A 12,278-nucleotide genomic window follows, 5' to 3' on the forward strand; every position below is an offset into this window, starting at 1 on the left:
AAGGACAGTGGGGAGGGATATGTACTTATTCAGGTTATTGCCACATGGAGGCGCCACGCTAAGTCAAGCCCAGACCTGTCAATCAGTCTGGAAGGAACCACAGGGTTGTCTATACCCATCTGAACTTCTGCAAGTGGCTTTTGGTGGGAAACTGGCTGCTATTTCAACCCTCACTGTGTCTATACTTTAGCATCTTCTAAAAGTATCCTATAACAGTGTCAACTCGAGAGTTCTGAGCGCCAGGGCTAAAGCTACAAAATGGCCCTGAGAATCAATGACTTAAGAGCAATAGTTCGGTGTGAAGGAACAGCTAAAAATGAGCAGCCGCCATGATTCAATGTGCTCCCAATGAGGATGAAAAATACTAAAAGAAGAAAAAGCACTGGGTCGGGGGTGGGGAGATACAGGGTAGCAATTAAGAGCACAACCTCTTGGTCTGAACCCTGGCTGGGTGACCTTGGGCAAGGCCCTTCCTCTCTCTGTGCCTCCATCTACCCATCTGCAAAATGGGAATAATAATAGTACCCACCTTAGATGGTTGCTCTCCACACTGAATGAGTTAGCACATATAAAATGCTTAGAACAGTTCTTGGTACATAGTAGGTGTGTGCTCAATACATTTTAGCTGGCATGATAACAATCTTTAAGATCCCCCAATCCCCAAAAAGCTAGGTAAGGATGCTTGGGGGGGGGGGGGGGGGAGAGGTGGGGAAAAAAGCTGGTGGAGTGGCCGGGAGATGGATGCTGCTATTGACTCAGCCCTAAGCGATTGTGGCTGTAGATGGATACCTTCTGAGACTACATCCCCCACCCCAACCCCCTACCCAGCTTGACATTTAAGCCTGTGCATAAGCTAGTCTTGAAAAATGCAAGTTTCCAATTCTAGGAGGTCCTTAGATGCATCCTGTGCATGAAATGAGGGTCACAGCCAGGACAAGACCGGGCATGTTATGGGGGGTAAGGGGGGTAAGGGGGAATGCCCAGTCCCTGCTTGCCTCCCACTCCTGGTCTGTAAAAGGTGCATGCAGCAGATGAAATGGGGGGAGGGGGAGTAGGGGAAGGCACAGAAATGCAGCCATACTGTATCATTCATTCTTCTCTCTCCCTTAAATGAAAGCTGCAGCATCTTCCAAAGAAGGTGGAACCACCTCGGGCACCCCCACCTGCATGCCTGTTTCCTGGGGGGCCACAGCCATACGTCACTGCAGCAGCCACCTCCAACCTATTAAGTCCCATCCAGTCTTCGGGGCTCAGCTTAAGTGCTGTCACCCCTGAAGCCTCGCTTGAGTCCTCTCGGACAATGTCTGAGCCACCCCTAACTCCTCTGCACCCACCGGGCTTCCCAGCCCTTCCTCCAACACACTGAGCTGAGCCATGCTGTTCCCTCTGCCTGGAATGCTCTTCCTGTCTCCATCTCCTGTCTGGTTCCTTCTCATCAGTCAGGTCTCAGTCTCAACAGCGCCTCCTCAGAGATGCCCCACCCTGTCCCTATCACCTCCTCCTACCCCATCAGCCCTTCTTTCCCTCTTCCAACAATGCACATAACTCATCTTTAGTTGTGGCTTATCTTCTGCGTCTGACACTAAGTCCTTGCTCAGTGTCTCTTGTTCACCACTGCCGACCTTGCCCTAGCATGGCATGTGGCACGTGTGGAGTCTTCGTTTATTTTCTCAGTAAACGAATGAATGAATTCACCCTTCTTGTCATTCTTATCTGATTTCATCTTGTCTCAAAATGATCTGAGTGCATATCTTGCCTCCCACCCCCCAGCAGGGTACGCTCCTTAATGGGGCGATCTATACTTATCTTGATCGAAGATACCAGGCGCTAAGCACCAACTGTGTGCCAGGCACTGTGCTCAATGCTCTGTCTGAACCATCTCATTAATCCTTAAAACAATCCAGAGTGTACTTGTTATTAACAAGCCTCACCCCCTTTACAGATGGGGGGGCAGGGCGTGGAAGGGAAGCCTGATGGGATGGATAATTATTCTGCACCACTGTTCAACTCCCAGTGAAGTCCAGCAATACCAGACTCCGAACGGCATGCCCTAAACTACTGAGCTGGGTATCCCTTATGAGGCCTGTTGGAGCTGTGTATACAGTAGGTCCTCGATACACGCTTGATGGACAAAGAAATGACCTGACTTTAGTCTTTCTGGCATCGCTCTAAAAGCAGCCAGTCGGACTCTATACAGTTTTCCTGACCTTCACCAGTCCAGCCCAGCCAAGGAAAGCTGGGGGACCCAAATGACAGGAGCATATCTGACAATTAATGGTGTATCCCCTAAAATCCCCCACACAAAGGACTAGCTCATCTGCCACAGGCCGTCCCACAGAGAGGCATGTCCTGTGGTTCTTAGCTCAAATGTCACAGTAGGAACAGCACTGCAATGCCTGTACACTTGACATTTCTACTCCCTGTCTGTTTGATAACATGCAACTGCCCACTTGGTAAATAAATCTGGGGAAAGCGCAAGCTGTAAATTCACTTTTTGAATGATTTAACCCACCTCCCCTTTACAGACTTCTCTTAACATTTTGCATTATGTTGAGTGCCAAAAATGTACTAAGTTGCTACCCAGGATTCAAGATATTCATCCTGAGAAGCACAGAAAGTCATGTACCGTTGTTCAGGCTTTCGACTGCAAAGCTCTAGGTGGTATCATTCATAACAACCGCCAGGTGAATGGGGCCTTCCAGTGTTGTGTGGTGTGTTGGCCGTGCTGGGAAGGTTCCAGCCCTCTTCTCTGCTTGTGGCAAAACCAAAGTAAGTGTCTTCCCAGAAGGTCCCCACCCCTGGCCCCCAGAAAGAGTCCCCCCCACTTGCACAATGGGTCAGCAGCCAGGGTAAAGTGCAACTGTCCTCCAGCTCAGTGCTAGAACCTAGGCCATGCACCCGTGATACTCAACAACTGGGTATCTGGGGCAAACAGGTACCTGACTAGGATTTTCAGGGTCCATCACGATTCTCCACTGGTTCAGAGGCCAATTCAAATTCCTTGATCTGGCATTCAAGACCCTACAAGACCTGAGCTTGCAGGCTCATTTTCCATGATTCCCCCCACTCTTCCTAGGTACTGTGGAGTTTGCCCAACCTAGGTCCATTCCCTCCTCTCTGGTTACAGCACGCAAACTTTCTATTACAAAGATTGGCAAACTACGGGGCCCAATCTCCTGCCTGATCTTGTACATGAAGTAAGACTGGAACACAGCCACGCCCACTCAGTAATGTCCCACCTATGGCTGCTTTCACACTGTCTAGGAGTGGTTGTGACAGACTAAGCCCTTTCTAGGAAAAGTTTGCCCACCCCTAGTCTGTTAGCTCGGTTCATGTGTGTCAGGTGGGAATGACCCTTTCCCTGGTTCCAGGATGGTCAGACAATCCAGGCATGATCCTAGCAACATTTCCTCCAAGCAAAAGTGACTGGCTCAAGTGACTGGCACATGACCCAAATCAGAGCAATGAGAGCCCATCCTGGTTTGTTTGCTGCTATTGAGGCAAAGAAGAAAGCAGCTTAAGAATGAGGTCGATAAAGGGGTGCCTGGGTGGCTCAGTTGGTTAAGCGTCCAACTCTTGATTTCAGCTCAGGTCATGATCTCAGGGTTGTGAGACTGAGCATTGCATCGGGCTCCAAGCTGGGCATGGAGCCCGCTTAAGATTCTTTCTCCCTCTCCCTCTGCCCCTCCCTGCCCCCCCAAAAAGAATGAGGCCAATATAGAAGAAACAGAGACAGAGGGAAGGGGAGAAGGCACAAATGCATGCCCATGACAACATCTGACCCCTGGATCCAGCTATACCTGAAACCACTGTCCCTGGATATTTTTTTCCATAATGAGACTCTAGGCAGAACTGTCATATGGGTGTGCAGGGTGTGAATGCACAACTCTCGGGGGCAGCTGGGCTTATGTACCTGCCTTATCTCCTGTACTAGATTTAAAATCTCCTGAGCACAGTAATCGGACTCTATGTAGTCTCTGCATCCCACAGTGCCTGGCACATGAAGCATACTCGAGAAATAGTTACCAAAGAAACTGAGATTGTTTTCAACCAGATGACTGGCACTTTCAGGATTCAATTTCTGCCTGTAAGTTTGTCAGTTGGTCAATAACAATTTTTTGGAGTGAACAACACAGATAAAAACCCCACCCTCGCAGAGCTGGCACTCTTCTGAGCATGGCTTTCAAGACACCAGATGGGCTGAGCCAACCTCTGCCACACAGGGCACTGGACAGTGGGAATGATCTCTCGATCATTCACCAAATATCTCAACTCTACGCATACCTTCAGGACTCAGACTACAACCCGTGACTAATGAAAACATTTCTTAACACTGTCTTTACACCAGTTTAAAGAATCTCCATCAACACCTACAAATTCAGAAATGAATACTTACTACTCTGTGAAGCATGTTATGTGCACATCTCATTACTCGGAACCACAACCCTATAAAGGAAGTTCTATTACTGTCCTCACTTTACAGATGAGGAAACAGAGACCAAATAGGGTAAGATGAATCACTTACGTTTATGATTGCCAACCAGGGGTCAAGCATTTGTAGGGGTTTTCTGTGTACTAATTCTGGCAGTCACCACAACAACCATATAAGATAAACCCTATTATTTTTATCATCCCCATTTTACAGATGGGAAATCAAGGCACAGAGCTCTAACTACTTGCCCAAGGTCACAGAACTAGAAAAAAGTAGGAGACACAGGATCTGAAGGCACAGGGCCTGACATAGAGCCATTGTGCTATGGAAATATTCGATGCTTGCTTCTAAGAAGAGCAAATGAGAGGACTGAGACATGACCCCCAACTTGGAGGGAAAGAGGGGATGTCATGGACTTCCAGAATCTCAGCTCAAAGATTTAGCTGGAACAGCACTGGGTTCCCCCTGAGGCTCTGGCTGTGGGCCCTTGCATTGCCTCCCGCCCTCTCAGGGCCTCCCGCTCTGCGCAGGAGAGCTGGACTCACTGGTGGCCAGGCCCTTCTAGGGTCTAGACTCAACCCAGGCTCTCTGGCCACGCTCCTCTCTTAGCCACTGAGAGGTGGACCAGACACATGGCTGAGAAGCTTCAAAACTGTGTTCCCAAAATATCTGAGCGACTGGCAGATGGAGATGTTGTATGCAGGCGCGGGAGGAGCACGAATTGGAAATAAAATGAAAGATGCCAGAGAGAACATAAACAGCGTTGGAGGACAGGATGGAGCCTGGAGGTGCTTTTCTGCTTCCCTGGGTCTGAAGTCCTTGTTCAGACCGGCAAAAAGGCACCTGTTTGTCCATGCGGTCTACCAACCATCCAGCAGTTTTCACTGAGCATCGACTCTGTGCCAGGCACTGGGTCGGGTGCTGGGACTGTGGGTCATACTGACTTGGATGGCCATCCTTAGAATTTCGACATCCCTTGAAGAATGCAGATGCTCACAGATCTCTTCTTCCACTTGGAACGACACTCGACATGATTAAAAGCGCGCACAGGCTTAACACTGCACCCTCCGAGTCTCAGACGAACCGAGGGGGACCTAGCTAAGCTAGAGCCCGGCCAACAGCTTGCCAAACAAAATGAGAGGCACAGAGCAGGTCCCCGTCGGCAGCAAAGAGGTCCACGGACACTCAGCGTCTCCCCCTTTCATACCCCGAGCCCTCCTGCCCGCACCCCCTCGCACAAACTGAGCCAAGAAAACGTCTTGAGATCGCTTTCAAGGAAGTTCGGAGCAGTTTTACTTACAGCCAGGGAGGAGTCTGGGCAGGGAAAGGTCCCAGAATTTCAACTTCATCCTCACTCGACTGGCAACAGCTGGACTCATAGCACTTCTCACAGCAGTGCCTGCAAGTCCATCTGCACAGTAGCAGATCGGAGATTCTAGAAAGAAAACCCTGAGGCCATCGGGGGAGGTGGGCAGTGGAGAGGGGGAGTGGGGGGGAGGGGAGGTGGGAGGGGAGGAGAGGAGGAAAAGGAAAAACACCCGAAAATTACAAGCAGCCGATCCCCGCTGAGAAATAAGGACATTCAGGAGGTCTGTCCCTGCTGCTGAACACTTAGAACAAAATGTTTTCCGTTTCTATTTACCAACTGCAGGCACAGAGATGGCAAACACCAACTTGCTGGAGCCGTTAATAGTGAGCAAAACATTTGCAGGTATTTTCTCTGGTAGTTTATGTGAGTGTCTTTCTTGACAGGTGGGTGGTTTATACAACACCGTGAGGGCTATACAATATGTTCTCAAAACACAATGAATATTACTCTGTCTTCTTGAAAGCAAAGCAAAAAAAGATTTTTTAAAAAAATCATCTCAGTGACACGAAAGTAAACAGAGGTAACCAAACGGAATAAGGACGGTGGTGGGGAGAGCAATCTAGCCTGTCTACAAGTGTCTCCTCTTCATCGGGATCTCCCTCCTTCCATAGAAAGGCATCAAAACCGTGCCGTTCTAAACATCCAGTCGTTGTTCAATACTGAACAGCCCCACAGCCCCACATAAGACTCCAAAATGAAAGGCAAGCACCTCTTGATCAGAAACCAGACCAAAGGAATCATCGAATTAACCCACCTCGTTTAAAGGTTCCAACTGCCCTTTTAGAGATCCACGAAGAAGCCAAGGGGCGTCGGGGGTGAGAGGGTTACAAAAAGAGAGACAAGACCAGTTTAGCAATATTCCAGCAACTCAGAAAAGAAAAAAGAAAAAGAAAGAAAGAAGAAAAAAAAAAAAAAAGCCCTGCATCTTTCCACTTACCATCCTGGGAAGGGAGCTGACTCCCTAACAAGGTGCTATCTGCGGGGCTGCTGGGAGCCTCCTGGCTAACCAACACCGAATAAATGGGAAACTTTAGCATTTCGATTTGATTTGCACCGTATGCTGTTATGAATCAGACCGGGTGGATAGATAGTCATTCTATCCAATGCAGCCACACTTCAGAAGAGCAAACCTTCCTATACAGAAATAGCCATGAAGCCAACCCAAAAGGACATGATTAGCTAACACGCAGGCAGACGCACAGGGGATGTGACTTGGCTTCCCCCCCACCCTCCCAGGGGCCCTACCTTATAATTCTGCTCCAATGGTGATGGTGGGGAGTTTCATATGACCACCCACAAACACAGGGAGCAGAGAAGGAAGCCATAATCTGGGCCTGGGAGGGGGTGGGGGGTGGGGCTACCTCCCTTTTCAGCCCCACCTCCCATCAGGACTTCTCACCCATTCCCAAGGCACAGACTCCCTCCCCCTCTGCCAGGGAAGAGTCGCAGTGGCTTAGGAATGAATGGGCCAAGGAAACCAGGTAGATTAGGAGTCCCGCATCCCAGCCTGGGATAAATCCCCGGGATGAACTCAAACTCAGAATTTGGAATCAAGACGAAGAAAGTTATCTATCCTCTTTTTCAATTCTCTCGCTCTCAAGGAGGAGGTCTCAGTTTGGTACCATTGCATGTTAACATGTTTCTAACACTTGTACAACTCCCGCCCCCCCCCCCCGCCCCCATCCCCTCTTCCTTTTTAAACAGAGAACAGACCTCAGCTCAGAGCCTTGGACATAACTAACTGTATGGCATTACTATCATTGTGTTTATTTTTCCAGTTGCCTTGTTTATATCAAGTGATCCTTGTTTTCTATTATGGTAGTGACAAAGTTTCCTTTTCATATGATTTTAAGTTAAAAAAAGAAAGTGAGTCCGTTTATAGGAAAAAGTATTAAGTAAATATAGTACAAGTGGTACACAGCTCATGAAAAATTCAAAATCCTTGAAGTGATAAGGGAATGGCTGCAGCTTGGGAAAGAAAGTCTCGGGCACTAATCACAGACTCTTCCAAAAGCAAAACTCGAACCACACACAGAGCAAGACCTGAAGATGCTTGGGGGTCACGCAGAGCTGAGCGGGTAAGTGTTAGTGCTGGCTTCACCACCAGCCAATCATGTGACTTGGGTAAGTCAGGGGGCCACTCTGAACTTCAGTCACCTCTTTTCTTAAGTGGAAGGGCTAAACTAGGACTCTGACTATAGAAATGCTTGTGTGTGCTGCCCAGCTGCAAAATATCTGCACTCTTTCTGTGGCTTTATGAGAACAAGGTGGTTTGTCAAGACCAGTTGGAACCTATTAGGCATCAGAGACTGTCCTGGCAGCTGCAACAGTGAAAAAGTAGCAAAAAGCTATGCCCTCGTGCACTTACATGAGGAAGTGCTTGAAAATGCTTACAATAAAGTGCAAGGATAAAGGGCTGCTTTTTCCTTGGACAACAGTCCATGCCCATTCTTTCCATAGAGGGAAAGCATTTCCTAGGTGTGTGGTGATCAAAAAACACTGTTTATAAAACCACATGAGTAGAGACAAAGGCCACCGTAGGGCCCAATCCTTTCTCAAACCCCAGGTATAAGATGAATGTCCGGGAGCAAAGAGAAACCAAGGAAGAGAAAGAGGGGAGGGAAGATGTTTTTATGTTCCCAGCATGCTAAGTCTTTCTTCACATGGAGTCCACTGGGTTCATGTATTTGACCGGAGAGAGGATCACCGGTTCAAGCCAGAAAGAAATAGGAAGAAGGAGAATCCAGATATTCTAGAACAGGTGTTGGCAAGCTATGACTTGCAAGGCTAAATCCAGCCCACAACCTGCTTTTGTATGGTCCTCCAGTTAAGGATGGTTTGTACATTTTTAAATGGTTGGGGAAACACCAAAAGAAAATGAGTATTTCTTGACTAGCACACAGTATATGAAATTGAAATTTCAGTGTCCACAAATAGTTTTATTGGAACACAGCCACGCCCATGCATTTACTATGGTCTATAGTCGTTCGATGCCATAGTCAGAGTTGAATATTTATGACACAGACCATGTAGCGCTCCAAGAAAAAAAATGTACTATCTGGACATTTATAGAAAAAGTTTCATACCTTGTTCTAGAAGGAAAGTCAGTTTCACCAAGCCAGTCTCATTTTAGCTGCTTACCAAATCCCCCACTGATCCCCACCATCTCCCTTTTCGATCCCACCACGACCCCTAAGCAGCTGTGTGACCTTGGGCAAGTCACTAATCTCTGTCCTGAAGGTGGTTATTAAAACCCACAGAAGCATGGTCTAATATTGTGTATTTCTCACTGGATTGTGCATTCTGAGGGGCAGAGCCTATGCTGTTTTCACAACTGTATCCCCAGAGCTCACATAGGTGGTCACTCAAGTGTTTGTTGAGTGACTATTGAATAGCCCCACGACATTCAGCCTGCAGTAAGTGTATAGAAAATATGACCTTCACTGAACTTGAAAAGAGGATCTAGAGATTCCATAGAAGCCAGTGGTGCAAATCTAAGCCACCAGAGGGATGGGGAGAACAAGACGGGTGACAGAGCACAGAGTTCCTGCCAGGCTGAAAAGTCTGAGGACAAGATGTGAGCCAGTGGGGAACCAGAAAACCAGCAGCCCCCTCGGCTGTAGCTGAGGGTGAGAGAAGTGAGCCCAGATGCACCCTAGATGTGGGAACCTGTAGGCTTTTCTGCCGGGCAGAGAGGAGCCAACCCCAGAAAGCAAGCAGCTCAACGGGTCTGACTGCAGGTCTGACTGCATGACCTTGGCGCTGACCTGTCGCCACTTCCCTGCCTTGTACTGAAGGGAAAGGTCTCGTAATCAAGCAGCCTCCCCCCAAAAAGGATGCCTGGAAATTATTTCAGTCCAAGGATTCTTGTGAGAGTTTCCTCAAGGTGATGGGGGTCCACAACTCCCAGACCCCAATGCACTGGCCGAAAATGATCGGTTGCTCCCGCCCCCACCAACAGCGCGCCTGTAGTATGTCCCCCACCCCTCAGCACCCAGTGCCCGGGAGAGACGACGTCCTTGTCCCTCCTGGCCGGAACAGCTGCCTCAGGCTCGCTCCGCCGGCCAATTAGCCAGAGCCGTCGCCACGGCAACGGCAGCTGGCGGGCCGGGCGGCTGGCGCGTCCCGGGCCGCCCTCCCCGCGGCCCCTCCCCTGGGGTGGGGTGCAAGGGGAGGGGATGGGGGCAGAAAAGTCCGCCCCACCCCCACTCCCTCCCCAGGAGGCCAGGGCGCGCGGGCAGAGTCCGCAGGGGCCCTTCATCCCCGGGTGTGGGGGTCCCCAGCCCCCTATCCTGGGTCGCACCCGTGCCGCTGCACAGGCTGCGTGCCCTCGGGCACCCTTTCTCTCGAAGCAAGTTTGTGGGAGCCCAGCCGTGTGCCCTCCCTTCCGCGCGCTCACGGCCGGAGGGGGCGCGGCACCCCCCACCCGCACCGCGGACCTTGCCCCCCAGCCTCAGCCCTACCTGGATGTACGCCATTTTCGCCCTCGCGCACTCACTCCGGCCCGGGCATGGCGCCGCCACGGCCACTTTGCCCTCGCCAACAGGGGAGGGGGGGGAAAGGAAGAAAAAGGCAGCCGGGTGGCCCCAGACGTGACTGGCGTGGCTGATGAGCGGCGCCCGCCCCTCCGCCGGCCGCCCCGTCCTTGCCTTTCCCTGCGTTCCGGCTCCCGGAGTCGGGGCCGCCTCCCAGGTTGGGAGCTGGGGCGCCCAGAGCCCCCGCCTCGGCCACTCTCGCTGTCCTGCGCTCCCCCCGAGGCGCTGCCCTGGCTGGAAGGAGGCCGGGGCGCCTGGGGACGGAGCCCGGGGCGGCCGCGGGGACTGCAGCGACCCCGGCGCAGGCGGGGCTGGAGACGCCGGGGCCCGGGCGCGCCAGAGGCGGGGGAGGGGATGGGGAAAGGGCTGGGAGGGGGCGGTGCGCGGGTCGGCCCATCCGGTCGGCACCGGGGCTGGCACCTACCGAGAGCAGAGCCCCCGGGACGGTCTTGAAACCGAGGGGGTACCGTCCTGCCCGCCTGGAGTCTGGGGCGGGGAGGGTCCTCCCCCTCCAGCCCTCTCCCAGTCCGGGTTGGAAAAACTTTATTCCCGCCCCACCCGTCGCGCCTAGAACTGTTGCGGCGAGGAACGCAGAGGTCAAATGAATGGGAGCTTTAAGTTCAGGTGGGGGCCTAGGGCGCCGCGAGGCGGGAACGTGCTGTGGCCGGGGCCGCAGGGGCGCGCGGAGAGAGCGGAGCGCCCCTTCACCTTACCCCTGCCCGAGTTGCGCCCTGGGCTCAACAGGTCTGGAGCGGGGCGGCCCAGCAGCGCCACCCAGCGTCGCGCCCGCGCCGTGCGCGCCTCTGCCCGCTCAAAGCTCCGTGCCCGCGAGCGAGCGCCCCCGGGCGTGCCCACCCTGTCCCGCCCGCCCGCGTGGCTGGGGCGCCCTGGGCCTGGAGTCCTCCCCCCAAACCGGTCTCCCACCCCCAAGGCCACAGAACTGGGGCCCACTCTGCTACTGAGGGATTCGAAGTGGAACATTGCCCTCCGCTGGTTCTCTTTTTAAAATGCCCAGCCGTCTCCCGTTGTCAGTCGCCAGTTTATCAGCCTTTTAACTCCCAGCGCCTCCGTCTGTCTTTTTCATCACTAAAAATGGCATAAAATCTCTGTCCTGCCTCTTCTCCAGGGCTGTTTTGTGGGGATACGTGAAGAAATGCACGTGGAAGTAATAAGCACAAGGCGTAATGGGCGTCTGTGTACATCTTTTGCGTGAAAATCGAACCGGTGCACATTTTTTTGTACGTCCGTCAGATTTCATTCGTAGCACGTGGCGTACAATACGTGCTGAGCCCTTATCATCCGGTAGGCACTGTGCTCAACACTTCGCAAGCATGATTTCATTTCCTTGTCCTCTGCCTTCCTCACTCTATGTCGAACACAGCGCCTGACCAGAGTGGGCACTCAATAAATGTTTCCATTGTTGCTGTTGACTCCTAACTATTTTGGGGAAGGCGCTGCAGTCGTCCCCAATTCACAAATGAGACGGAGGTGCAGTGAGGTAGACTCCCACCCCCACCCCCACTGGCGTTTGAATCCACACAGGGTGCCCTCCTAACCACTTAACAGTATTCATACTGTTTCTTCAGCACTGATGGAAAGGGTGCTTGGCGGGGGGAGGGCTTCACCGAGAAGGGGTGCCTACTGGGATGGGCGCTTTTGGGGGGAACTTGAGAGAGGTGGAAGAGTTTGCCAGGTGTTTCCAGGAAGAAGAGCTAACCATTTTGAGACTGTGTGCCAGGCTCTGCCTTAAGCCTTTTACACAAATTCAACTTTCAATTCCCTGGTAACCACGAGGTGGGCACTATTACTATCCCAGTCTCTAGATGAGAAAAGAGGAGGCATAAAGCCGGGAAGTAACTTGCCCAGGGGTGTATATGTCATTGAGAAGCTGGGATTCAAACCTAGACAGCCTACACCAAATGCTTCCCCTAGCCACCGCACC

The 12,278-nt window shown here is 51.7% G+C and overlaps 1 protein-coding gene across 12 annotated transcripts in view; it reads right to left on the reverse strand.

The window, feature by feature from the left end:
- Window positions 1–11,057, reverse strand: part of SYT17 (synaptotagmin 17) — a 190,953-nt gene extending 179,896 nt beyond the window's left edge. For 3 of the 12 annotated variants that reach the window (XM_064592591.1, XM_064592588.1, XM_064592592.1), the window contains exons 1-3: window positions 10,265–10,716; window positions 6,556–6,573; window positions 5,733–5,881 (exon numbers count right to left, since the gene is read on the reverse strand). In XM_064592591.1, the coding sequence (XP_064448661.1) occupies window positions 5,733–5,881; window positions 6,556–6,573; window positions 10,265–10,279 (182 nt within the window). In that variant the 5' untranslated portion in view covers window positions 10,280–10,716. Of the gene's footprint in view, window positions 1–5,732; window positions 5,882–6,555; window positions 6,579–10,264; window positions 10,718–10,760 lie in introns of those variants that run through there. The other 9 variants (XR_010411863.1, XM_064592596.1, XM_064592595.1 and 6 more) reach the window with 9 other exon arrangements.
- Between the last annotated feature and the right edge of the window lie 1,221 nt (window positions 11,058–12,278).

This window comes from Mirounga angustirostris, unplaced genomic scaffold (assembly GCF_029215605.1).
Source record: "Mirounga angustirostris isolate CCGP_5_RB_7025 unplaced genomic scaffold, mMirAng1.0.hap1 SCAF_5, whole genome shotgun sequence".
Taxonomy (NCBI): domain Eukaryota; kingdom Metazoa; phylum Chordata; class Mammalia; order Carnivora; family Phocidae; genus Mirounga; species Mirounga angustirostris.